This window comes from Hypoxylon fragiforme, assembly GCF_022984875.1.
Source record: "Hypoxylon fragiforme strain CBS 206.31 chromosome Unknown GGS25scaffold_5, whole genome shotgun sequence".
In the NCBI taxonomy this organism is placed as follows: Eukaryota; Fungi; Ascomycota; class Sordariomycetes; order Xylariales; family Hypoxylaceae; genus Hypoxylon; species Hypoxylon fragiforme.
Window position 1 is genome coordinate 3,763,128 of NW_026054760.1, and position 26,270 is coordinate 3,789,397.

At 48.2% G+C, this 26,270-nt stretch overlaps 10 protein-coding genes across 10 annotated transcripts; 5 read left to right on the forward strand and 5 right to left on the reverse strand.

The window, feature by feature from the left end:
• Window positions 1-557: 557 nt before the first annotated feature.
• On the forward strand, window positions 558-1,174 carry GGS25DRAFT_522285 (uncharacterized protein; the record flags this gene model as incomplete). The annotated part of the gene is made up of 2 exons (XM_049264204.1): window positions 558-683; window positions 1,040-1,174. The coding sequence occupies 2 exons, from the start codon at window positions 558-560 to the stop codon at window positions 1,172-1,174; spliced, it is 261 nt and encodes an 86-aa protein (XP_049117251.1).
• A 2,030-nt stretch (window positions 1,175-3,204) lies between these two features.
• GGS25DRAFT_514553 (putative rRNA pseudouridine synthase) lies at window positions 3,205-4,899 on the reverse strand (the record flags this gene model as incomplete). The annotated part of the gene is made up of 4 exons (XM_049263002.1): window positions 3,205-3,767; window positions 3,825-4,456; window positions 4,524-4,680; window positions 4,782-4,899. The coding sequence occupies 4 exons, from the start codon at window positions 4,897-4,899 to the stop codon at window positions 3,205-3,207; spliced, it is 1,470 nt and encodes a 489-aa protein (XP_049117252.1).
• Window positions 4,900-5,618: 719 nt separating this feature from the next.
• GGS25DRAFT_304361 (glycoside hydrolase family 79 protein) lies at window positions 5,619-7,668 on the forward strand. Its single transcript, XM_049257676.1, has 5 exons — window positions 5,619-5,703; window positions 5,825-6,024; window positions 6,080-6,447; window positions 6,492-6,848; window positions 6,905-7,668. Exons 2-5 carry the CDS (start codon window positions 5,882-5,884, stop codon window positions 7,483-7,485), a joined length of 1,449 nt encoding a protein of 482 aa, XP_049117253.1. The 5' UTR covers window positions 5,619-5,703; window positions 5,825-5,881; the 3' UTR covers window positions 7,486-7,668.
• Window positions 7,555-8,842, reverse strand: GGS25DRAFT_304324 (uncharacterized protein). Its single transcript, XM_049257675.1, has 4 exons — window positions 8,650-8,842; window positions 8,468-8,526; window positions 7,884-8,173; window positions 7,555-7,776 (listed from the first exon to the last, which is right to left on the reverse strand). Exons 2-4 carry the CDS (start codon window positions 8,479-8,481, stop codon window positions 7,625-7,627), a joined length of 456 nt encoding a protein of 151 aa, XP_049117254.1. The 5' UTR covers window positions 8,482-8,526; window positions 8,650-8,842; the 3' UTR covers window positions 7,555-7,624.
• A 1,615-nt stretch (window positions 8,843-10,457) lies between these two features.
• GGS25DRAFT_532011 (uncharacterized protein) lies at window positions 10,458-14,032 on the forward strand (the record flags this gene model as incomplete). The annotated part of the gene is made up of 3 exons (XM_049265554.1): window positions 10,458-11,700; window positions 11,756-13,099; window positions 13,156-14,032. 3 exons carry the CDS (start codon window positions 10,458-10,460, stop codon window positions 13,590-13,592), a joined length of 3,024 nt encoding a protein of 1,007 aa, XP_049117255.1. The 3' UTR covers window positions 13,593-14,032.
• On the reverse strand, window positions 13,974-16,062 carry GGS25DRAFT_304426 (ATP-NAD kinase). The gene is made up of 3 exons (XM_049257677.1): window positions 14,362-16,062; window positions 14,160-14,300; window positions 13,974-14,104 (listed from the first exon to the last, which is right to left on the reverse strand). The coding sequence occupies exon 1, from the start codon at window positions 15,812-15,814 to the stop codon at window positions 14,408-14,410; it is 1,407 nt and encodes a 468-aa protein (XP_049117256.1). The 5' UTR covers window positions 15,815-16,062; the 3' UTR covers window positions 13,974-14,104; window positions 14,160-14,300; window positions 14,362-14,407.
• Window positions 16,063-16,533: 471 nt separating this feature from the next.
• Window positions 16,534-18,374, forward strand: GGS25DRAFT_304952 (NAD(P)-binding protein). Its single transcript, XM_049257678.1, has 4 exons — window positions 16,534-16,658; window positions 16,808-16,934; window positions 16,990-18,110; window positions 18,167-18,374. Exons 2-3 carry the CDS (start codon window positions 16,882-16,884, stop codon window positions 18,059-18,061), a joined length of 1,125 nt encoding a protein of 374 aa, XP_049117257.1. The 5' UTR covers window positions 16,534-16,658; window positions 16,808-16,881; the 3' UTR covers window positions 18,062-18,110; window positions 18,167-18,374.
• Window positions 18,330-20,219, reverse strand: GGS25DRAFT_305078 (acyltransferase-domain-containing protein). Its single transcript, XM_049257679.1, has 4 exons — window positions 19,873-20,219; window positions 19,539-19,782; window positions 19,020-19,468; window positions 18,330-18,955 (listed from the first exon to the last, which is right to left on the reverse strand). The coding sequence occupies exons 1-4, from the start codon at window positions 20,037-20,039 to the stop codon at window positions 18,598-18,600; spliced, it is 1,218 nt and encodes a 405-aa protein (XP_049117258.1). The 5' UTR covers window positions 20,040-20,219; the 3' UTR covers window positions 18,330-18,597.
• Window positions 20,220-21,209: 990 nt separating this feature from the next.
• Window positions 21,210-22,573, forward strand: GGS25DRAFT_305145 (uncharacterized protein). The gene is made up of 2 exons (XM_049257680.1): window positions 21,210-22,353; window positions 22,420-22,573. Exons 1-2 carry the CDS (start codon window positions 21,405-21,407, stop codon window positions 22,482-22,484), a joined length of 1,014 nt encoding a protein of 337 aa, XP_049117259.1. The 5' UTR covers window positions 21,210-21,404; the 3' UTR covers window positions 22,485-22,573.
• A 387-nt stretch (window positions 22,574-22,960) lies between these two features.
• GGS25DRAFT_305153 (carbohydrate-binding module family 43 protein) lies at window positions 22,961-25,367 on the reverse strand. The gene is made up of 5 exons (XM_049257681.1): window positions 24,845-25,367; window positions 24,325-24,748; window positions 23,803-24,225; window positions 23,267-23,747; window positions 22,961-23,214 (listed from the first exon to the last, which is right to left on the reverse strand). The coding sequence occupies exons 1-5, from the start codon at window positions 24,923-24,925 to the stop codon at window positions 23,004-23,006; spliced, it is 1,620 nt and encodes a 539-aa protein (XP_049117260.1). The 5' UTR covers window positions 24,926-25,367; the 3' UTR covers window positions 22,961-23,003.
• Window positions 25,368-26,270: the final 903 nt, after the last annotated feature.

Here is a 26,270-nt window from a genome sequence, read left to right on the forward strand (position 1 = left end):
AATAAAGTGCAGAAAGCTTGAGCTTAAAAGAAAGCAAGAAAGGGTTTGAGGACGGGGGCTAGGTAGCAGGGACAAGACGATCTATGGATCCAATAATTGGGCCAAAGTTCACTTCTATTCTCTGACTTGTCGATCCGCAAGAGAAAAGTCGGGCCTCATCCTTATTATAAGCGATGGAAGACATAGGCGATGGTGCGGAATCTTAGATGGTTTTCTGTACGTAATATACCCCCCCTGGTACTCTCTTGCTCTCCTATTCAACCTACATACATAGTGTCACAGTGGGCTTAGGTAGGAAATATGTTCTTCAATAGTGCGGCTGACCTACCGGTGTAACTGGCGGGGGTTAAATTGTAATAGCAAGCTGCATTCCAGCCATGTCCGCGTGGTAGGACATAATATAGGGAAACGGCACAAAGGCGCGGGCCATTCGTCACCCGGCTAGAGCCGCCGACTTGGCCTCCGTGAGCTACGAATTCTGCGTATGTCGTGGAGCCTCAAATTCACTGACCTAGTAGTGTATGCAGGAGTCATAAGAATGTGAAGAAACGTGTGCGATGTCATCGACCGAAGCACCTGCTATTATGGGCATATGGCTCTTACTTGCCTCGATACAGGAACAGCGGGTCATTAGCTTCGAGAACGTGCCTCGCAAAAGTCCGAGTACCACGCCGACGCAATGGGTAAGCTTTTTCATACACCGGTGCGATGACCAAACGGAACACCTATCTGGTTGGCTTCCGCTTTAGTAGGTACCGGCACGAATAGTATCCGCGCATTTGTTGAGTTTATGAACCATGAACTCACGGACAACTACCGAGCGCTATGTCAATATTACCCGCGACGATGGTAGAAGTCTATTTAAGCGCACGGCACATGTCTGACAACCTTGGCAGCCAGGCAGCCTGGAAAGCCGGGCTTACTGGCTGGCTGACTACCTAGCTAGAAAAGCTAAGGGATGGCCCAGGCAACGTACCATAGCTCGTGGCTCGAGAGATCTTCGCATAAGTTTGTTTCGATCTTCTCACAACCAACGTAGTGGAATTATGGAACAAGTTACCAATGCAGAGCAGATCCTTGCGGTAGTGAGGCTGATATCAACCCCTGCCCGGGTGACCCTCCGCGCAGATTAAGAAAAGCCGGGTTCAGCATAATCGAACGACCAGCCTTCTAGGTAGGTGTCTACTATGTAGTACATATGAGTTTGGAAGATTTAAAGATAACTATCTATGATTCAATAGTTGCACTGCCTTATATTAGTTACTACTGCCAACTATCTATTTTCATGCGAGTTTAGGGGCAAAACATATCTCGCCGAAGTAATACGACAGCGAAGCCTAATTCCACCAAGCCATCCAGCCCTTCGACAAGGTTTATTTAGCTGGCTACCTAGAGGTACGAAGTACGGCATAGTAGTAGGCAATACTTTCACCGTAGTGCAAAAACAGCCACATACCGCTCCACCTTCCCCTATCCCGTCATCAGGGTCGAACGCCCTATCGTATAACTATGCTTGACGGAAAATTTATAAACTGGACTTTTTAATGAATATCAACCAGGAATATTATGTATAAGTGGCTCCTACGAACGATCCAAGGGCACACTTTTAATCCCCATGCATTACCATAGTTTGGGTACCTGCCGTACTTGGCAGACGTCCCTCGACACTATTTAATACCTAATCTGTTATCCATGTTTCCATGTTCCCATGCTCCCATGTTTGCCTTTCCTGTCCTTTCGAAGCAATGCAATACCATTTCCATCTGTTCCGAGGTTCCGGGCTCTCTCTCTCTCTCGCCCTCTCTCGTCTCGTACAGAATATCCAGCATGACCATGACCAGAGGAGCTCCTCGAAACACGTAGAAGCAGCGAGCATACGTCAGAGCCGACTAGCCTAGGTCAATCAACCAGCCAGCCAACCAAACCCCAAACCCTACCAGGGGAAAAAATAGTTTCTGTATTGTTTTGTTTGTTGTACGACGAAACGTGTTGTAAGTAACCTACCCTACTTACCTTACCTAGGGCACTTCATGGTGATACCCGTTTCGGGGTAAAAAGGGACCACGAGCTTCTAGACCACGGTAGAAGAGAGAAAAATATGAGATATGAGACAGACAGCGCCCGGCCGTACGACAGCGGACGAAAAAAAGAAAAAAGAAAAAAGAAGTCCATTCCGAATGACCTGCCCGCTTAGGAAGTCCATCATCGCAGAATTTGGAGTTGTATACCTACATACCTACCTGCCTCTCCAGCAGCCTACACTACAACTACACTAGGCACACTAGTTGGTAGGTGCTCTTTTTTTTTTTTTTTTTTTTCCATCCGTGGAACCTCACCTCTACTCCACGACTCTTGGCGAAAGTTAGTTACCATGGGCGTCTACGTTTAGGACTTGAGATACCTACCCGGTGAGTATACCGTCGGTATGTCGGTATTCAACAAGAGAAGTACCTGAAATATGAACAACTACAGGTATATTCTCGCAAAGTGTGGTATATGAGCAGGTAGGCGAAGGGCATCTTCGACGATAATCTACCTAGCTAGCGAAAGAAGAGTACAGCGTCGTCAATGTCGTCAGCGCACTAACACACTTTTGTCCCTCCAATTCCAGGTCTTGAGACATGATTCCATCGTAAAACCCCCCCAACGGCGAATTCTGAGGTCATGGGTCGATCGTTCTACACCGCCGATCTGTTACCTTGGTATTCTTTCTTTTCTTGTCACTGGAGTCCGGTGGTTGAGTTCTTGTACCATGGGCGTACACGACTGGATACGATCAACTCGGTGTTAGTAGTGTACTGGCAGTATATTCATAAGCACTTGCAATTGTTGTCCTAGCCATCTCAAGAGACAATCACATGCATACATGAATCATGAATGCACAGCTGACGACATTGAATGAACACCTCGTAAACTCGATTCTGCCATCATCACCTGCTACCAACTTATTTTCAAGTTTCGCATGTACATCCCAATGAACATCTCGATACTTTTTTGACGTAGCAAGATAAAAAACAACTCGAATCAAACAAACGTCCTAAACGCCGTTTTCCTGACCCTCAGAGAAACTGTATGATACAGCAGACAACGCCGTGAGATCAACCTTAGAAGGCATATACATGCAACGAGCCAAGACAAGACCGAAGTGGTATCAACCAAATGCTACCCGGAAAAGAAGAACCATATTGAGAATCCGATATGCATTTAGTCAGAGTCCGAATCGTCTTTCTTTCCTAGTGAGGCGCGCTTGGCCTCTTTGGCTGCCTTCTTCTCGGCCTTTCTCTTTCTGCGCTCAGCTTTGTCTTCTGATGCTTCACCATCAGGCTTCTTACGCTTCTTCTTATTATCGTCAGCCTCGACGGGTGCCGATGTAGGGGCAGCTTCTTGAGCGGCAGCTGCAGGAGCTTCTGTCATGGACACATCAGCAGCTGGTGCTGTTGCTGCTGCTGCGCCCGTGGCGGATGACGGTGCCGGAGCATGGAAGTCCTTGTACTCGGCAGTCCACTTGGCGGGGGTTGCTTCGTTTGCCCGTCCATATTTGTCTAACTTTCCAGATGCCTTCATCTTTTTCTTCTCAACGGCAGTAGGGCCCAGACCCCATCTACGAGGGTACAGGTCTCGTTCCATGATACATCGCTTTACTTTTGCCACCACGCCGTGATCACAAGATGACATCTCTACAGTGGACATCATGGCAATTCCAAGAGCAATGGCTTCGCCCTTGGTGGTCATCAAGACAACTTCTTCGTGTATCTCAATACCGCTCTCTAAATTGAAGAGTTAGTGTCAGTGGCTACTGGGTAGGGTAAAGTTTTAAAACGTACCGTATCGCAACAAGCCAGGAATCATGAGTTTAGCACCGTAGCAGATGGCATTGACAGTGCTGTCCTTGACAACAATTCTCTTGTATGATGTAAGGAGAGTTTCTAGAGGCGAAATAACCTTGCGCAAGTAGGATTCGTCTCGAGTGTTGTCCATCATCCATTGCGCGTCCAGGACATCATGGAGCGTCACAAGATCTTTGGTCTCATCCATAGCACCACTTCGTACACGTCGCAGCTCTTGCATGTGTGCACCTACACCAAGAAGGAGACCCATGTGCACACATAGCGTTCGAATATAAGTGCCCGCCTCGCAGCTGACCCAGAAAATTCCGAGATGTCTGTCGTTGTCGAACTCAATGACTCGGCTCTCGTGAATGGTTCGGATACGAAGCTGTCGCTTAACGGCAGAGATTAGAGGGGGCCGCTGGAAGAGAGCACCAGTCAAGGTCTCAAGTGCTCGGGAGAACTGTGCTTCACCGCCAGGGAGCTTGTCGTGTAGACGAATGACGGCAACGTATTCCTTTCCAGCACCTTGCTGGGACTTGACAAGTCGAGTGGCACGGTCAACGCAGACAATTAAGCAACCCGTGACCTTGGGGTCGAGCGTTCCACTGTGACCAGTCTTTTCGACACTATAGAATTTCTGATATTAGTTTCAAGCAACGTTCCTAGTCCTGACCTAAAAGATGATTGCCATACCGTAAGATTCTCTTGACCCAAGCAACGACCTCGTGACTGGAAGGGTTCGAGGGTTTGTCGAGATTGATAACACCGGAGCTAATATAGGATTTAAGGTCTCGTGTCAAAGGCGAACTACCATTGGGAATGGGAGTGAAATGTCCCGTTCGAACAAGAACTATAAGTTCTCTAGGTTAGCATATTCATGTCGCAACCGAACTCAATTCGGTTCAATTCAAATATTCAAATATGAATGTTAAATAGCAATATTCAACGTACGCTTGTCATAGTTCTTCAGAAGCAGTGGCCATGTGCTCGTGTCAACAGATGGAGTGACAGCAGTTGGCTTGATGGAGAACTCGTCCTCCTTGGGCTTGATATCCTCCTTGGAAGTCATTTTGAACTGTCACTGTGAAGTTCCTATCACTAGTATGTGGAAACTAAGTGTAAGGATATAATGACAGCAGTGTTGACGTGAAGAAATATGTTCCAATGGCAGAAACAATTGAACATGAATTCTTGTTCGCGAATTGGACAAAAGATAAAAAAAAAAGTGAGAAGCTCCAAAAATTTTCGTTAGCTTTTCTGTGTGGAGAAGAGTGGCAGTCCCTTCGTCCAATCCTAGAGCTGAACCTGTACGCTAGTTAAGCTTCGATCTAGTCTATCGATAAGAAGCATCATCTCTACTTCTATCCGCACAGTAATCAGCCACATTTTTATTATCCTTATTATCCTTAACTCCGAAATATCTTGGCAATCACCGCACTGTACAGTACGTTAATCCGGCCGCCTTAATCAGTAAGGGTGAGCACTCGGAGATATTCACTACTAGGTACGCTATTGGTCCTCGGTAGTAAGTTAGTATTACCAATTATCAGCTATTATATACTTGCTGAAGCTAGTCTCTCTCATAGCCCCTTTCTACGGATTGTCTTGGGATTCTGTGTATGAAGCAACAGGAAGCGCTCGATCATCTAGAGCTGAGAATTTCAACTTTAGTAAACAGATTCAGCCTGTCATTGCTTTCATAGGCCAGAAAGTATCAAGACAATAACCTAATAGGTAGAGATAGTGAGCCTAGGTTAGTAGGATAAAATCAAACGTTCTAGATCTAGGGCTCCTCGATGCGAAATAGAACCCCTTCTTTGGTACTTTAAGATGATTGGTGCGGCTCCGAATACCTAGTCACGTAAATAAGAATGTGTGCATTTCCAAGTATATGTATGGAGCTGATGCAAGCGACGTAGGATCAGACGATAGATCTGGCAGGCTCCGTGCCCAGATATCTGAAGAGCTCCAAAATAGGCTAATTAATTGCTCAGTGTATAAAGCGTGAGCATACATATGATCAACAGAACTATATCCTGATTAAAGACATCATGGCTTCATATCTCAGACGTCTCGCCCTGCTCCTAGCTGCGGCCCAGCACGCCGGCGCTGCGGTAGTGTTCACCGTCCCTAGAGAGGCGCATACTGGAGGATATAGATATGCACCTCTAGACCCAGCCCCGGTTGGCATTTCGTAGGTAAGATCCAACCTATCCTTCTCAACAGAGACTCATCTAGGCTTTCGGCAGTTTCGAATTCTTCGCCTTCCCGTCCTATTTCAGCAATGTCAGTGCCACCACCCAGTGTCTTAGCAATTGGAAGGACCTCACAGGCGTCTGGCCACCGATACGCATAGGAGGCACAACGCAAGACCGAGCGCAGTACGACTCCAGGACCTCGGCATACGTCGTCTATAGCGTCTCTAACCCGGCCGATGCGCCGGCAAGCCTTACCTTTGGGTCCAAGTTTCTGACCTTGGCGGGATCCTATGGCGGCAGTGTGGTGGTCGGACTAAATAGGGGGAAAAACAACATCCAGAATACGATCGATGCTGCTAAGATCGCCGTCTCTGAGGTGGGGAACTTGCTCGCTGTCGAGCTGGGGAACGAACCAGAGTGTAGGTGCATTCTAGCTGGTTCAGAAATGAGGCTAATCGGTCAGATTATGCTAGAAATGGCCAGCCTATCGCTGGAGGAAGCTGGTCGCCGGCTGCAGATGCTGCTTCGCAAAATAACTGGGGCATCTTGGTTGGCTCGGCCGTGAATAAGGCACCAATCATCCAAGCTGGGAATTCCAACGACTCTCCTCCGCAATGGGGTGCGGCAGAGTTAATCGCGACAGAGAACGCCACGGTCAAGCAATATGTCAAGACATATGCCCATCACAACTACCCTGGAGGGAGTGTGACATCACTGATGAGCCATAGAGGTATCTCCAGCAATCTACACGTCTTCGACGCCGACATAGCAGCTGCCCTGAAGGAAGGGAAGCCGTATGTGTTCGGCGAGACGAATTCCGGTATGCGCTCTACCCCTTTCAACAATTCCGTAGCCTGCTGATAACATCGCTGGTAGTATCGGGAGGTGGAGCTGCTGGAGTGTCGCCTACTTTTGGAGCAGCGCTCTGGACCATGGATTATGTTCTACGCGCCAGTTATAGCAACATATCGCGGACATATTTTCATCATGGGACGGTAGGAAACTGCCAATATTGCTTCTGGGGTCGATATAGCATGGGGGCACCCTACTATGGCGCATACGCAGCAACCGCATTACTAGCCAAGGCATCATTCCTTACGGCCCTTGACGACGGTACTACTAACTACGCAGCCTACGTCTCATTTGATTCCAAGGGAGCTCCGCTGAGAGTATTGCTGTATAACTCAGACTACTTTAGCGGAAGTGGCAGTCGATCCAGTCAATCCTTCGAACTTGGTGGGTTGACGGGAAGTGCGGTGAATGCCAAGAGGTTGACGGCAGAGAGTGCTATGTCTAGGATAGATCAAAATGGTCTGGTGTCCTTCGGAGGGCAGACATTTACTAACGGAGATTGCACCATGGCGGGCGCTGAGGCCGTCGAACCTCTCACAGTAACTAATGGAAAGACAACGGTGACGTTGAAGGCTAGTGAGGCTTTGCTGGTGTATTTGCAATAATTTTCTAGAAATTCATCAAAATATCTTCTATTATCGAATCTTATCAAGTGAGACGCCTGTTTCCTCGATGTTGAGTTTGCTCCGTGCTCCATTGCAGCAGACTACCTAGGGAGATAGGGTACATGTATGTCTAGAAGTTTCACTTGTCTTGGATTGGTACTTCAGAGCCCGTCGTCTTCTTATATTGAGCACGGATGAAATCGGAGATCTGCTCGTCCTTAGCTTGTTCAACAGCACTCTCGTTGCTTTGGTCCCCTTGGCCTAGTATATTCTCTTGAACCCAATCAAGACCTGTGAAAGTGACCGGTTAAAATTTTGAGCAATGATATAGTTGACGTCTTACGCCTTAGGCTTCATATGGAGGTTTCATGGAAGCCAGGGATACGAGATGGACAAACCTTTGTCAATTGCATCCTCATTTTTCTCACTTTCCTTACCCCCTCCCGCCATCGCGTTGATCTTGTCCATGAAACCACCACTTGATTTCTGCTCTTCAGTTCCCTGCTGCTTCTGTTCTTGGCCCTCTTTGGAGCCACCAGTGAGCTTGTTTACGAAATCCATATTGAAAATAGCAAAGTAGTTTGGTAAATTAAAAGTGTTGTGACTGAATTGTTTTGTTTTGTTTTGTGCGAGAATGTGAGGCACTTGAAGTGAGGAGGTGAGAATGGTTGGGGCTATGAGCGAGAGACTACTAGGTAGGTTAGAGTGTTCAAGGTTAATATACCCAATGTCCTTAGGTACATAGTAGAAAGCAAACTAGTATCCAGGCTACCCTAGGTACTAGGTAATTAGATGGACGACGTAGGTGGCACAATGACATCACGCTAACTACTCCGGAAGCAATTCTTGTTCTTGTATTCTTGGTATTCTTGGTATTCTTAGAACGGGGATAATCCAGCTAATGTCCAGCTAATGTTATCGTTGATTCTTCTTCATTTCGGTTGAATCTATGTACGTACCAGGTAAGACAAGGTACACGTACTTCGTACATAACATTGAACCTATAGAATCATCGACGCCTAGCTGTTCGAACTTCGAAGACTACCCTAGGTAGTTGTAGTTAGCTAAGGTTACATAGTCCAATATCTTGACCAATTCAAGGGTCGGCATGTCTTATCCACAATGCCTGTGATGGCACTTGTTGCGGGATCACCCATTACCTACCTAGGTACCTATGTAGGCCAGCAGTGATGCGAAAATACTTATGTAGCTTTCGCACGAGCAGATCACTGATACCTATCGTTAACCATAGTGGAAGAAGATAAGCGAAATGTGTTTGGCATTTGTGATTGGACCAAATTATCAAAGGGACAATATTTGAATGGGGACATTTCCATGTTGCCCTAAGTAGGTGGAGTTTAAGGTTGTGGAGTGGATTAACGGGATGGATGGTGGATCACGCCAGCTTACCCCGCTGCGGCTGAGTGGGCTACATAGTGTATTCAAGTTCTACATATGTAAATATACATGATACCTGCTTAGTAGGTTATATGTACGTATGCAGCTACTATGTAATGGGATCATCTTTCATTAACATGTAGTTACATATTAAGTTCCTGACTCAGTGTATTTATCCATTAACTATGCCTGTGGATGCATGTAGGGCCATACATAGGGACATACATCAATACTATCAATCGTCGAATTCCTTCAATGTTGTCGTTTCAAACTTACACACCCTAGGTGCCTAGTAGTGGTATATGTATATATACATAACTAGTATGAAGACGCACTTAACTTCAAGTTATAGATACCAATATCTCCAGTGCACCTGCCTATTTATGTACATAGTAATGGAGGTAAGTGCCATCATGATGTAAATTACACTGCCGTGTGAGCATTGAAGTAGTGCATATATACATACTGTACCTGCTTATTCTGTATGTAGGGTATCAACGGTCTGCATCACACAAACATTTGAACCCCAACATTGAACCTGAACTGTCATGCCTTACCATACAGTGGCATACACACCACGCCATGTGATAATATGTACACATTTGTATGGTAGGCCAACCTGAACATACCATATTGACATCCTATGTAGGTACACACTGCACTAAATACCTACCTAACCTTAGGTAGCTACATCTGTGCATATGTAGCCTTACATACTACATAGTAGTAGTTCTCAACATCCACACCCACACCCACATCCACATCCGCATCCGCATCCATCGTACACATCGTGTACATAAGGTAGGTAAAAAATATTCGGGCTACTTGAGCAATATGGTTTTATTTGCCGTTAACGCTGTTTCCTAGCATTTACTACCTGGTGGTTATAAACTGCTGTTGGACAGTGCTCACTTTGTTGTCCCGCTTCTCATCCATTGTTGTCGTCTTGCCCGCCCCATCTTCTTCTCTTCTATTTTCTCGCTTTCTTTACGGTTACGGCTGATTACAGAAAATACCTTCATCTGACATCTATATCGAGATCGACACTGCAATAGGAAATACGGTATATTCACAGAATCGACCTCGTCTTCCCTTAGACGTTTAAGGATCCAAAAAGAACCAAGACAAGACGGTTGCCGTCTTATGGTTGGAGTGAAACCATTTCGCGTTGATTCCATCTCGTATCCAAACAATCAGCTATAAAAGGCAGGTAGGTATCTAGGTATTTTCAATTAACATTGATACCCCATCATTTCAACCTTACACATGTATCATTCTACCGTTACCCTTACCGTTACCATTACCATTGCCAATAACAATAAAAATACACGCCTTCTTCAAAGTGTCCAGTTAACGTGAACCACGCGCAACAAAACATTATTGCGCACTCGCATCAACTTACTGCTGCTATAATCCATTTCGTACAGATTTGCAGATAGAGGTCCGTCGCTAACTAACGTAGTAGGCTTCGTCTATCTATTTGTGTCCACGGCCCATATACAAAACAATCCGGGGCTTGCTACCTAGTAGCCTTGTGTCGTCACGTCATCAGATTCTCAGATAACCCAGATCTCATGGCTCCCGGTCTAGGAGCAATCAAGAATATTTCCAGTCGATTATCTCGCAATCGACATCATCACAATCAAGACTCGACCTTAGACGATTCGGCCATGGATGGTGGCGTGACATCTGAGCGCTCAGATCAAGCATCGATCTCGGCAGCGACCTCTTCGACACAGTCTAAGAAAGTTTCCCAGACGCTACATATTCCACGGACTCCCACACCAGAGACCGCCGAAAAGCCGTGTGGTGAAGCGCATGGTCTAGGCCAAGCCCCCTTACACATACCAACACCTACTTCTGAGAAGATCGCGCCTCTCGCAAAGCCAAAACTCATCGGGCCTTTCCAAGATTTCCCGGCAGCTGAAGGAACAGGTATGAACCAAACTCAGAGCCAGGGACAAGTGACAAACCCCTCGATAAGCAACCATCTACCTATTGAGCCAAATAACAGCTTTAAAGCCAATATTCCAAGCTTGGGTAGAGGGCCCCGTTTTGGTCGTTCAGAAAAAGACCGGCTTCAGATTATTCGTCGCCGAGCCAGTGCACGTAGCCAAACAAGCCATAACTCATTGCGCTCCTCCTTGTCTTCTTACTCTGTCGACGAAGACTTCCGCTCATTGATGTACTCCTCTGGTGAGGAAGGTGATGAGGAGATACCAAGGCCATCTCCCCCTCCCTCTTTCTCCATTCAAAAACTGGGTCAAGCCACACACCATCACTCCTACGCGCCGTGCGTCGGACACCCGAGCGCAACTAGTGACCATCATTTGACAAAAGATTCCGTCAGCAAATTTCCCAAGCCAGCGCCTGAGTCAAAGCTGCCTGTGCCGCTACCTAAGTCGTTCTCAAGCCACAGCCACTACATAATGCATATGTTCGGTGCTACCCATGCAGCACCCGGTAATTTCCATTCCTTTGGGCAAGTCAATGGCAACTCAGCTGATGAAGTGTCGGGTCCGCCATGGTACTGGTCAGCAACCAGTCCTGCTCTCCACTTCTCGTCGGCGGCAGAAGAATCCCAATCTGATAAGATGGATGTCGACACGGGTACTAAGGATGCCACAGAGTCTTCTGTCGAGGCAGAGCAGCACCCAGACGAGCCGGCAAAGATTGAAGCGGCTCTGAAGGATTTGCAACCGCTACGCGAATTCCTACACGAGTGTTTTCGTACACCATGCGCTGGATGCCATAAAGACATCAAGATGAACGCGCAAACTGTCCTTAAGATGACGACAGGATGGGCTAAGAGCACTGGTAAGTTTGATATTCTCCCCTCTTTCCTCACCCGTGTCAATGCTAACGGACGTAGGGAGAATCCTCCTCGGCGCGGTATGCCAGAGCGTCTTTTGCCAAACAGTGACATGCCTCGGTTGCGGCGAAGCCTTCAACCCATCCAAGGCTAATGGGCCAGGTATTCCCTTAGGTGTCGCCGGGGTAAAGTTAAGTGTGCATTGGTGCTGCGATCGTGGACGTCTAGCTGCAGCGTGGGCAGTTGCTTGCGGTTGGCAGACCACAACCTCCAAATCGCGATCCCGGTCCAGCATCTACAAAATGAAAGGGAAGGCCATAAACACAATGTCGTCGGCTGGTTTAATCTCGGACAGTGGAGTCGGTTATGGTGGCGGAATGAATGACGAACTCCCCTTTCCTCATCTCACTAGGCGATTTTTATCCACAAATCCGACACCGAAGCCATCTGTTGATACACAAGGAAATACTACACGTGAAGCGTATCTACGACTTCTGTCACGACTACTACCATCCTCGAAAGAGGAAACAGCTTATGATACATCGCCGGCGGATTTTCTATCGCAAATGATCTCACGCAGCCCGCTGATAGAAGAGGTTGCGTCATTACTTAACAATGACTCCATGGATGATATCTCGCAGCAATATGAGATCCACGATGCTGCGCTGGACCTATTCGATGCGCTGGGCGGTCATAATGCCACTGCGGGGCTCGTATACGACGACCGAAGCCTCTACCATGCAAGAGGTGGCACGCTGCTAAGCGTCTCCTTCGAATCTGGACAGGCAAATAACAGAATCTATTCGATCGATACCGGTAGGCCTCTGATCACGCTGCTTAAAAAGCTAGCAGCTCAGTCGCAGACGATACTCCGCCATTCCCAGGACCATCCTGCTGATTTTCAAAACCCAGAGGGGCAGAACTTATTGAAATTTTGCCAACGATTGAGCCAGATGGCGGTCCAGCATACCGTTAACATGCAGCGGCTTCGAACTACGATGGATCTTTGCGATGACCAGCCCAGCCAGGACTTATCCAAATGGCACCAGGAGAAATGCATCGGAGAGGTTTCTGACGAGTTGATCATGAGCAACTTTTGTTTCATGAGAGAAGTGGCGCGGTTTAATAACCCAATCAAAGGCCGGATGAAAAGGCTAATCACGGAGATCTCGACGCTGCAGGCGTCGCTACCGGATGGTATCTACATCCGTCACGGATCGTCCCGGCTCGACGTGATGAAGGTATTGATAATTGCCCCTAGGGGTACCCCTTATGAGCACGGTCTGTTTGAGTTCGACCTGTATTGCGATGTGAATTACCCAAATTCCCCACCTCAGCTAAGATTCAAGACGACGAACGGCGGTAAGGCGCGTTTCAATCCCAACCTATACGAAGATGGCAAAGGTGAGTAGCAACACAAGCCGAATCGACGATCTGGTGCTAACAATAAACGCGAACAGTATGCCTCTCTCTTCTCGGAACATGGGCTGGAAAGCAGTGGCAAGCAAACGAGTCTACACTGCTCCAGTTATTTGTCAGCGTGCTATCCATGATCTTTTGCGAGAATCCGTGGCTCAACGAGCCAGGCCGAGAAGTTCAGAGAAACAGCCACGAAGAGGAGAGATACAGAATTCAGGTGCGAATAATGACCCTAGAGTATGCCTTGCAACCTTGGCTCCAGATCCTTCACGCAAAGGACACGTATCCAGAAGAGGGCCACCCCTACGCAAACCTCTCATCGTTCTGGAAAGAGACTGTCCGGCTGCATTTACGACACAACGCCAAGGACCTCCTAGAATCGTATAAGCAGGCTTCCTTGCAAAGTAACTCGACGGAATTACAGGCAGCAGTGACGCGCATCCAATCTCTTCTTCAAACGAGGGGGTTCTTAGAGTAGAGGAGCTCAAGGATAAAACCGGAATCAGAAATAAATTAGGGAGGTGTGAATCCATCGAGAGCATGTGAATTAGGCGAGGTGATACGAATCAGTCGAAAATATGTGGTTCGTATAGGTAAACTCGAGAAGGAGCCCAAAAAGATGATGAATGCATTCCAGTGCAGTACCAGTGTTATCCTGCAAGAGCCCATGCCAACCCTAATCCGGACACTTGACTAGGTACTACTTTGCCGCTGCGTTTGTAATGAGGATGTAATGAGGAAATAAACAGCTAGGTACTCGTCAGATTCCTTTGCGAATCGCTTGTCGGAAAGACGATGGAGAATGAAATAAAGAGACTATCCTAAATCTGGCATGTGAGGACTATAGATAGGTACAGGGTCATTAATCGTTCGATTACGACCTTGAAAGTCAATAGACCTATAGGACTTGATAAACTGGTATATAGTTCTATACGAGAATATTTTTGATACGCCCTTTTTGTTTGTGATTGCCGATGCGAGATCTAATATCTCGGATATGCCTCTTAGTAACGTAGGAGGTATTAAGTACTAGGTAGGTAGGTACCTTGATTCATCTCGGACTGGTAGGTAGGCATTGCGCCCTAGGGTATCTCTTATAAGGGAAATCTCTCGTGCTTAGAAGAGAGAAGCTCTGCCTCGATTGATCTTGGGTCGTTATGTTGTATTGGCTAGGTTTTAGCCAGATCTTGGACCATAACTCTGCTCATCAGCTTTGGTTCCCATTCACCTGCTAATGCCTGACCAACCTATAGAGCACATGAACTGGAGCACATGAACGATGTCATTGCCATGTCATTGCCCATCGCCAAACGGATAGTTAAACTTAAGCAGGCCGATCAGACCACCAACCCACCCGTCGTCATCCTCAGCGATCCCGTCGCGCTCGCCATCCCCTCGGCTCGGAGAGCGGATCACGCAGGGCACGCCGCCGGCCCAGCTCCCGTCGGCGTGGCGGCCCACGGTCTCCCCCTCGACGCGGATCTCCATGCCGACGGTGACGCCAGCGCGCCGCTTGCCGTCGATGCTGACCTCGAGCTCGCGCCCGCGGTTCTTCTTGCTCAGCTTCAGCACCACCTTGGTCTCCAGCGGCAGGCCCAGCGGGCGGAAGCTCAGGCTGCGCGCGCAGATGGGCGTGATCAGCAGCGTCTTGACTAAGGGATGCATGATGCTGCCGCCGGCGGACAAAGAGTACGCCGTCGATCCGGTCGGCGTGCTGATCAGCATACCGTCCGCGACGGCCTCCGTCAGGAAGTGGTTGTTGACGTAGACGTCGATGATGGCGAGGTGTGGGTTTGGGCCGCGGTGGATGACTAGCTCGTTGACGGCGTGGAAGGGCCGGAAGGGCTGCTGGCCCTGGGTGGGTAGTGTGACGTCGGGTGGTATTGGCGATGGGGTCGCTTGGCCCGGCTCGGCGGTCGAGGTCGGTATCAGATGCTCGTTCATGTTCACCCCCGCGGCATCGTAGAGCCCGACGCGCAGCCGATGGCGCAAGAGGATCTTGCTGGACCGGGTCAGGCCCATGCTCTTCCCGCGAACACCCTCCCAATTCCGGTGCAGGTGGCTCTCGTCCCCCCCGTCCGGCCGGCCGTTGGCAACGAACTGGGTGTGGGGATCCTGTAAGTCGGAGACCGCGACACGGCTGCCGCTCATAAAGACCTCGCGCCAGGCGCGCTTGTACTCCTCGAACTTCCACTCGCCCAGGAAGCCCAGCGAGCCCATGCTGAAAGACAGTATCGGGGGCACGGAGGCGTGGAGACTGAAGAGGCTGGCGGCGCGCAGGATGGTTCCGTCGCCGCCCAGGGTGGCCACGAGGTCGATCTTGGCGGGGAAAGTGGCCGGGTTGGCGGTGTAGATGGGGAAGGGCAGGGACTCGTGGATGGTGGCGGCGATGCGGCGCTCGAAGACGAGGTTCAGGTTGGGGTACTCATGGTAGATGTGGCTCGCAAAGGCGAGGGTGGAATCGGTTACCTTGGGGGTGTGGAGCTTCGGGATGATCAGGATATTCCGAGGCGGCTCTGGCCACTGCAGCGACAGGAGCGAAGACGTCGGGCTATCCTTGTACTTGGGCAGTATGCGGTCGGGAAGCGAAGAGACGTCGAGAACCTCTCTGCGACAAGTGGTCGCTGAGAATGCGCGCACACGTTGAGCGCATCGTGTGACTTGGCGCCGGTAGGTATCAATGATACTCGGCCGAGGCATATTGCGATTTGACTTTGGCTATGACTTTCAATGCTGACTGTAACTGGTGTCTAGCTGAAAAGCATGACTCCCAAGTCAAAATATAATCGTCGTCCCTCGCAACTAACCCTTAAGACTCGCAATTGGGAGTAATACCGTAGGGAACGAACGATATATGTAGGTTTCTAGGTAGTATCGCGACGGGATCGCATAGCTCATACAAGCCGAATATTAAGCTAGAATAGTGTGAAGAGAGCACATGTAGCATTCTTAAGCCCGGGTTTTCTGATTCTCTTACTTCTTCTTCCTATGCCAAAGTAGTTCTGGTAAGATAATCGGAAAAACAAAAAACTGAATGAAAAAAAAATTGAAGAGAAAAAAAAAAGATGAGAGAATCTCAAATATTCTCACTTCTACTATTTCACCCCATAGCCATTCAGTCAGTGGTCTTTATGAGTCTGCCTAAATACTTAGGTAACCTACCTAGGTAGGTACTAGGTAGTCTTAAATATCAGTAGATGTCGATATCTTGTACTAATGCCATGTATGTAGCTGGTCGTAGAAGAGACAAAGACAATGACGATGATTGTGATGATTTTCGATATTATCTAGAGCTAAAATATAAAATATGATTCATTTTTTTTTTGGAGGAACGGACTGTTCATGTGCTACAATTCGCACGGCCTTCAGATGATACATAAGTTATTCGATATTGTAATAACTATCATGACATCCCCATTACTTAGCATCTTTTTTACATAATGACATCGGATGTTTCTCATGTGTAGGTATTGTACCTAGATCTAAATAGGTAACTTTAACAGTCAACCAGTAGAATGTCATGAGTAGGGACATAGTATTAGAGGTAGGTAGGTATTCAAATCCGCAAGAGTTGATATATATAGATTGGTCCATACCTCCCTATGTCTAGGTAATGAGCTTCATCTCTTCTAACTACCTAACCTAGTACACTGCATCCTATATTAATAGAGTAACCTAACCTAGATACTTCAGCTTTGCTTCCAAGAATTGGCCAAGAGAAAAAGGACATCACCAATTTACTAACCCCCTTAAACCCGAAAATCACAATGGCCGACTCAGCTACAACCCGTACGCTCAACGTAGGTGTCATCGGCTATGGGTAAGATACTGTGAATAACCTCGCTCACACGAAGCTATAATCTAACGCGTCTCAGATTGTCCGCCACCATATTTCATATACCCTTCATCACCATCACGCCCACCTTACGGCTTCACTCCATCCTGCAGCGGAATCCCAGCGAGTCCAAGCAGTCGGCCCCGCGCGACCACCCTAACATCAAGCATTTCACTTCTCTAGACCAGTTCCTCGCTGACGCCGATCTGGACCTGGTCGTGATCACCACACCCCCTCAGACGCATTTCCCCTTTGCGCAGCAAGCCCTGCAGGCGGGCAAGCACATCTTCGTGGAGAAGCCCTTCGTGCCCAGCGTCGCCGAAGCCGAGACCCTCATCAGCATCGCCAAGGCGAAGGGCCGCCTGATATGCGTGTACCAGAACCGCCGGTGGGACAGCGACTTCTTAACAGTTCAAAAACTATTGGCCGATGGCAAGACGCTGGGCCGGATTGTGGAGTTCGAGACGCACTTCGACCGCTTCCGGCTGCAGAAGCCGGTCAATTGGAAGGCTTCGTTGGGAATGGACCAAGGCGGCTCGGCCCTCTACGACCTCGGCACCCACCTGATCGATCAGGTGTACGTGCTGTTTGGGATGCCGCGGGGCGTCTTCGCCACGTTTGCTAACCAGCTAGACGGTGTCCTGTCAGGACCGCAGCAGCCAGACCTGACGCCCGACAGCATCACCGTGCAACTGTTCTACGACAACGGCCTCGTCGTCTTCGTGCGCAGCGCCGTCGCGAGCGCCGAGGTGCACCAGCCGAGATTCCGCATCCGAGGCACCAAGGGCAGCTATCGCAAAACGGGCCTAGACTCGCAGGAGCCCCAGCTCAAGTCCGGCATGAAGACCAGCGACGCCAGTTTCGGCCGAGAAGCCCCGGAGTGGAATGGGTGGCTCACTACTGTGGATGACAATGGCAACCTGCACGAGCAGGAGTGTCCGAATGTCGAGCCTGAGACCTACCGCAAGATATATGCCCTTTTTGGCGAGGCCCTCATCCGGAATAGCGAGGAAGATGTACCCGTCCCGGCGTCCCAGGCGAGAGATGTCCTACGGATCATCGAGGCCGCCAAGGAGAGTGCAAAGACTCGGCGCCAGATCGACTTATCTTGAGAATCCTTTCCCATTGGATGTACATGAGTTCTCGGGTACCTACCTAGGTGTATGTACAACATGTTGCAGTAGATAGGCAATCTGTGCTCATTGGTTTACTTCCAGGCGCTGCCGTTCCCATATACTAGTAGAAGAACATCTAGGCTAGAGAATCTAGCCGATTGTAACGACAGTGTTCCCTTTGCAGGATTTTGCAACAGGGTCAGGTTTGCTTGCGAGCAACGGTTGATGATTTCTAGAATGGACAAGAACCAACACTCCTAGGCCCTGAAGAGCATAACAGTATTATTCCCTGGAACTGAGTGACATAGTACACAGGCAGCCTCTTGTAATTAGAGGAGCCATGAAAAGAGTAGAGTTATGCATATCATGCCGTTATGCAAAGTTCATCAATCTAAACTCCTGTCCTATATGTGCGATTCCGCCATGACATCGCCTTGGGTATCAAATTCAACCCCGATTTGTTCCATCACCATTCCATATGCAACGCCCACACAAAACCGGTCTTCGAAAAGAATGGAGGGAAAGGGGATGGACTAACCACGAGTGAGCACGCGTAGGGTTCTGAGCATGACATTGAACAGTAACCCAAATGCGCCAAGCATAACGAAGATCCTAAAAAATTCCCACCAATACTGTGTCCGCACTTCCGTCTCGATGTGCCCCTTGATCCCAGCCCCATTTGCCGGAAATCGTCCAGTGGCGACATATTGTTCAAGCAAGGCATCCTTCTCGTACCAGCGCTCACGGAGCCACTCGTCGAAGGCTTCTGGAGTGTCCAGAGGGATCTTAGCCAGGTCGAATCGTCTCCAGTAGAAATTGACAGATTTAGGAGGTCGGCCCTGGAAGAAAGTGCTTGACAGGGTGAAGTAGTCTTCGCCGTATTGTCCGCGACTAAAGACAGCAGGTTAGCTTGACAACAAGAGTTCGCAGATGCGGCATGGAAAGGGATACATACGGGACACCCTCGTAGGCTACAGTGCAATCGTAAACGTAATCCACAGTCCCCTTAAGTTCATTGAGGCAAAAGTACATGCCAGTACTTCGAGGCAGCATCAAATGCGCCAAGTCACGAATACCTGATTTGGCAGCCCATCTGGCTGACTTATCCCGGCCGTTGCCGGACAGGTTAGTGCCCTCCGGGAAAAGAAGCAGCCACATTGGATTTAAATAACTTTTCCCGTCCGGACCTGTATGCCGCGTCTTCAGTTTGCCAAGTCTATGGGCTAGGCGTGGTTGATCGACGGCCATCTTTCGGGACATGAAGACAAAGCCGAGAAACATGCAGCCCGGACCGATGACGGGGATCCATTTCAACGATTCCTTCAGGATGATGTAGATGTGTCCATGCATTTGCGGAATGCCCGTATATCCTACCCACCAGAGGTATAACCAGTCGGTGTATATCTGCCACAGAGCACTCGGCTGTCAGCCGTGTACACAAGAACCAACGTGATGAGAATAGCCTGGCACAAACCTGGTGATTGGCGATCATGACCATGCGCTCCGGGAAAGCGCAGTTGACTCTACCATCCGGCGCTAAACTGAACTGTCCAGCGACAGAGGAGTCGCCGCTAATCCTAATGACAGTAGGCGCCCACCACTGAGTCATAGTTGTTATCAACAGACCAAAGGACGCTTTCGTCAAGGACATGTATGCATAATAGAAATCGCGGTTGAGGTAGTATATCGGGGCGCCAAGGATCTGGGTAATGTGTATGCTATAGACATATCAGATCGATATTTCGTTTTTTTTTCTTCATCCCGAGAAGCGATCAGGAAAGGACCCAAAAGAAGAGAAAAGGACGTACGTCAAACAGCCGCTTGCAAAGTATAGGGAGACCGAGACGGCTCGGAGGAGGGCCCTGAAGCGGCCGTATTTTGCTTCGCCTGCAGGGTGACCACTATCGATGGTAGATTTCGACCCCGGGACAGTGTCCGGAGGCTGCGGACGCTTCCGCAACTCGGCGGTCGTCATAGTGGGTAGGGGTCGGCAACGTGATAGGGTAGGCGGCGGAGACTAGCAAGATAACGAACGAGATAACGAGGTAGAGTTAGAAGAGATTCGAAGATCGAGAAGGGTGGAAATATAGCGTTCGACGAGTGTCCACGGGAGGATTCCACGGATGGGTGTCACGGATGGGTGAGTTAGCGATGGTATGGTCTGGTCTGGTTACAATACTAGAGACCTAGTAAGCAGAGGACGAATGGAGGCTGGATGCCTGATAGGTGTAGACAGCAAGTACATAGGTATAGGTAGGTATGTAATATGTACCAGGTGTCGTGGCCTTGTTAAGATGGTCGGGATCTGTGAGGCGGCCGAGGTTCCCGTCTCTTTACAGCAAGCAGTAAACGGATAGTGGGCTTATGCAAGATAATTTGAGGTAAGAATTGAGGAGAGAACTTAAAAGAACTAAGATCTACCCACTTCTTAGGAACAAAAAAACGATTCGATGCGCTAGGCACATGTATTTATTTAGAACCCACAATCCATATGTGCTACTACCAGACTACTGCTAGGTAGAATCGAAGATACGTAGGTAAGGTATGTACCTAGGTAGGTAATAGGCGTTAGGGTTTTAAAAGAGAGAGATGGATTATGAATGGATGGATGGTGTTTCAACTTTTAGGACATACATACACTGCTTAGTATATGCCTTAGTTAATAGGTAGATGCCTACCTTATGTAGGTAGATATATGCTTGGTACATACCTACCGGAAACTCAGGTATGTGTGCAATGAATCAACTTGAATGATCTTTGATAAATGAGTACATACTACTAGACAAAGTGGGCTGAATTATCCAGATGACCAGTGACTCTTGGTGGGGTTATATCAATATGTACATGTGAGTGAATTATCGCAAAAGGTCAGGTTAAACAGCGTTAGGCAGGTAATGTGACACGAAATGTCGGAAGGTTGTAGAGTTGAGGTTAAGAAGAAGAGATGCAGATGCCAGAGATGCTACTCTACTCTACCTAGCAGTGCCCAGGGTACCTACCTACCAGGTCCTACCTAGGGTAGTTAACAATGACGACACGTGCACATGCTGTTGGTACCTTTAAGCAGCTGACCAACTATATAACTACATAAGGTGCATAGGTGCATAGGTGCATATAATATATATGAATCTATTATAGTGGCCACATGGCAACCAATCAACCAAAGGCTATAAACAACATTGAATACTACAATATCATTAACTTTGACACTACTACAAATACATAAGTACATACATATGTACATAGCATATAAAAGAAACTTTGAAGGTTATAGTTGATTTGGTCGTAGTACGGAACAAATCGGCACGTAGCTCTTCTTAGACCTTCAAAGGTCTTGACTATGCCTAATACTCACTCCTTAACTTTACCTCCAAAACTACGAGACAACAAAGTAGTTGAAGATGAAGGGTCACCGTCGCGTGATGTACTCATCTTCTTTATCTCCGGAAATCCCGGCCTCATTGGCTACTATGAGCCCTTCTTGTCAACTCTCCGGACACTCCTAGATGAGACTAACTTGCTCCGAAATGCTCGCTTTCAAATATACGGTCAGAATCTAGCCGGCTTCTCTGACGACGACCATGAACCTTTCACGACGGACAGGAAGCCTCATAGTCTTGAATATCAGATCCAGCATACCCTCACTGTTCTAAAACAGCTACGCATCGAATCTGGTCCGCGTAGAGGACTACCGTACGACGATATCCTGCTCATCGGGCATTCTGTTGGTGGATACATCACTCTCGAGCTCTTTCATCGCCTTCTCCGAGATCCAAGTTTGGCTCCTCATGTCCATCTTACTTCCGGCATCCTCCTCTTTCCAACCATTCATCATATTTCGAGCTCCCCAAGTGGGTGGAAGCTCAATTTGCTTCGCAAAACACCCATACTTGGCGACAATGCATACCGCATTGCTCAAACAATTTTGCGTCTCTGCCCGCATAATGCCCTTCATTGGCTTGTACGCAGGGTCTTGGGCTTCTCGGCTCACGGGGTAGAAACAACGACGCGCTGGCTCAAAAGCCGAGACGGCGTATGGCAGGCTTTACACATGGGCATGGACGAGATGAAAGTCATCGGGGAAGAACGGTGGGGCAACGAATTGTGGGAGATAGCCCACGAAGCCGAAGCTCACGACAGAGAAATTCCCACCTTCTTCTTCTTCTTCGGTAAGAATGATCATTGGGTAGCGAATGAGCATCGAGATGGGTTTATCAAGAGGCAGAAACATTCGAAACGTACGAGATTAATAGTGGACGAAGGATGTATTCCACATGCCTTTTGTATACGTATGTACCTATACAAACTTCCAATCTTACATTCAACCACGAAGCAAAGGTTAACATTGAACATAGATCACAGCGAGATCATGGCAGAAAAGGTCAAAGCATGGATTCTCGAGATGTACGGTGCGAGCTAGCAATCCCTTCGGCCTGAAATCCCTTAGTACTTCAGACAATACGTAGAACTACGTTGTACATATGTCAGCATCCCGGAATACCAAACCGGCAACAATACAACCTTCAGGAGCATCCTCATGTTAAATGATCAAAGATACACTAGGTACCCATTGTATTACAAAACGTTAGAAAATATTAATGCGATATCTATTGGTAACAACCATAGGACATGTACAATCAAGTGCAACATGCGGCTGGGTACTAAAAGTACATGTACGAATTGTGCTGCGGAAACGAAATCACCAAGAGACATACACCAAACTGATCAAAACGGACTCCGAAGCTCTGTGTGTTATTCCGGTCCAGCGACACAAGCTGACAGGTATCTTAGGAGGGTCTAGGTCTAGTACCAGACCAAGGAATTGCTTCGCAACCTCCCCTTTTCAATGTTAACCTACTCAACGATCCTCAAAAATAGTTAAACAGTTCTACTACGCAAAACATCATAATGGCATATGTTCAGAATGTCTATCAACTCCTTATAGCATAACCATACCAGCACCAACACCCAAGGCTACGAGAGCATAAAGGCTGACGGCCATATCACCCATGACCGACGCGGCACGGATAGAAGTGGCACCGCTCTCGTCAGTGGAGCTGCCACCGGTGGAAGCGGCAGCGTCGGATGCGGTGGTAGCAGTGGCTGCGACTGCGACTGCAGCATTGGCCTTCGATAGCGCATCCTTGCATCTAGTAGAGGGTTAGTCAACTTTCACTCACTAATGATTTATATAAAACTTACGAGGCATCGTCCGTGCCGGAAACAAGCTGGGCCTGTCCTTTGAAGCTGCAGGCAGTGGAAGCCTTGTTCTGGTTGGTGTAGTAGCTGTTTAGGACATGGGCGAGCTGCTCCTTGGGGTTGCACATGCTGTAAGGGCCGTAGACACCAGTCTTGGTGTCAGCCTTGATGCCAGCGCAGGCCTCGGCATCGTTTGCGCAAACGTAGCCGAAGATGGCGCCAAAGTCTTCCTCCTCCAGGTCATCCGAAGGAATGCACGACATGGACTTGTACATGCAGTCGCACAAGCTGCTGTCAGGGGTAGGGGGGAGCGCGGTATCGGCGACATTCCAGTTCTTAGAGACGGCAGGGCATGCGGCAGGAGAGTTGGTAGGGTTGTACGCGGCCATGGAAGTCGACGAAGGCTTCACATCAGCGAGCTTGGACTGCAGCACCTTGTAGTTCTTCATCGGGGTGGCATCATCGCCGTCAATCTCGACCAAACCTGAGGACAGATGTCAGTTTTCGCGATCTCCCATTCATAGCATTGGTTTACTTACCGTAATCGTTCTCCTCTTGGTGGAACATGTACACAATACCACCGCTGAAGACACCGGTCATCTTGTCCGAGTACAGAGCGGTCGTGTCGTCCCAGAGACGACCTTCGGCGCCGTTTACGGTGTTGCAACCGTACTCGGCGAAGAAGACGGGAACGGAATAGTTGGAGAAGAAGTTAACTTGGACATCGTAGCCAGATTCGGTGAAGCTGCTCTTGCCACACCAGGAGTAAATGTTGTAACCCCAGAAATCGATGGCTTCCTCTTCCTCACCGCAGTTGAAGTACTGGGCCATGTTGACACGGATCTCGGCGTCGTCATTGGCAGCGTATCCAACACCCATCCATCGGCCACCCTTAGCCATCTTGTCGGAGATGTACTTCTTGGTGTCCCGAGTGGCAGCCTTAACGTACGCCGAGGCATCAGCTACGGAGCATGGTTAGCACTTATCCATGAGTCACATTCCGTCTGCGCGGAGTCCAACTAGGTGTCTGGCTAACCAGACCAAGCAGACTTATAACTTACTGTTAGTAGCGTTGTTGGTGACTTCGTTACCGGAGAAGAATCCGATGACGTTGTCGTACTGGCCGAGGTTGTCGATAACAGCAGTGTAGCGCTCATACAGCTCGACGTTCCAAGCAGGCGAGTCGCGGTTGATGGAAAGCGCGGGCTCACCCAAGTCGGCGACGACGTAAATACCAGCCTTGTCCAACAAGGCCATGCATTCGCTGTGGTCGGCCTTAGGGTCGATGGCATAGGTACGGATGGTGTTGATGCCGAGCTTTTCTAACAGCGGAACGTCGCGCTTGCAGGTGTCGGCATCCGCCAGAGGATCAACGTACTTGGTGTCGGAATCGGTGCTACCACCGGGTCCGCCACCGGCTTCCTGCTGATACGCAACACCTTTGATGAAGAACTGTTTACCGCTTTCCGTGAACAGCTTCTCACCCTATTGAAAGTATATATGGTTAGTCAAATACATACTCCGAGATTCTTCTCGCCCGTTCATGAGGTGTTCCGGCGCTGGATATAGGATATAACCGACCTTCTTGATAATGGGCTCCAGCGCGGCAGCATTGCTGGCAAGCAGCAGCGAGCTGGTCAGAGCTGACCGTAAGAAACCCATCTTGGATTAATTAAGTAATGGTTCGTTGAGGATCTCCAGGATCTCGTGGTACGGATTATTGATATATCCTTCGATAGCAGATTCGACCAGGACTAAGGGGTGTCTCCTTTCCTTCCAAGAGATGTAGGTATAATACGGGATGAGAGAGCGTGTGAATGAGCAACTGTATTTAATGAGTGTGTGTAGTTGGAATGGTTGGATACCAATATCTTTTTCTTCCCCCAATATGCCAATTAATTAGAAAGGCTTTAAAAGAGAGTGTGGTTCGGGAGAGAGGGAAAGTATTAGGTATGTATAAAAGTTGGAAGACCAAGACCAAGACCTGGTCTCGATTAAAAAAGGAAAGGAGAAAAGCATTATTACGAGATATTAGTTAAGGAGAAGGTCTCCAGGGTCTAGCTCGACAAGAGAGATTAAAACTGGTCCCGATCAATGGAGCTCTTTTGAATTGAATCCCTTGATTGGCTTTACACTCGCCATGAAAAGACCGATGTAGATTAGTGAAGACCGGGGTATTTGCGGGTAGATGGGAACAGGGGAAAGGTACTAGGTACCTTTAGGTATGTTTGTTAGTATGTATTGTACGTACTACGTACCACTACGGATGTACAATGTACAATACAACTTTGAATAGGTAGGTATGTATGACATTGTATGTAACTTACCATGAGTCCATGACGCCTGACAGATCAAAGTTTGTTTATTAATAGTTAAAAAGTTGAAATTTAATGGAAACCAACCAATCTCAATACATAAGCCATTTTCTTGCGCTTGCGCTTGCAAAGATCCATCATGAATGATACAGAACTTGTCGATATACTTACCTTCTCATATGAATTACATACATAACTACATTTTATGTAAAGTATGTAGCTTCAAATTTTACTTAACCTAGTGCTATGATATAGGATATATGCACCTTGTCGATAACTCGATAAAAACAACAGAAATAACTTACAAGGAAGCGGTTTTCATGCACCTTTGCCTCTTTACATAGTAAACAGCAATCTAAGGTCAGAAATAAGTGCGGTGCAGGTGTGTAAAAAAAAAAAAAAAAATCGTGCTTGTTGGAGTTAACGCTAGGTTATTAGGGTAGGTATTTATCATGCTTGTCGATCAGAAAAGGGTTCTCAAGTTTAGTGGAACGCCCTACGCTGTTGGACCCGTCTTCAGCGAGGCGCAGTAAAGATTGGCGATAGGTAATAAGACGTTGTATAGCAGTAGGAGCTGAGGACATCTACTGTCATCTAGACCTAATAGTGTATTCTGGTCAAATGAACAGTAATGTGTTCCTTGGCCCGTGTGAGAAACTCGGCCTATTCGTACCAGCCAGCTATTTACCAAT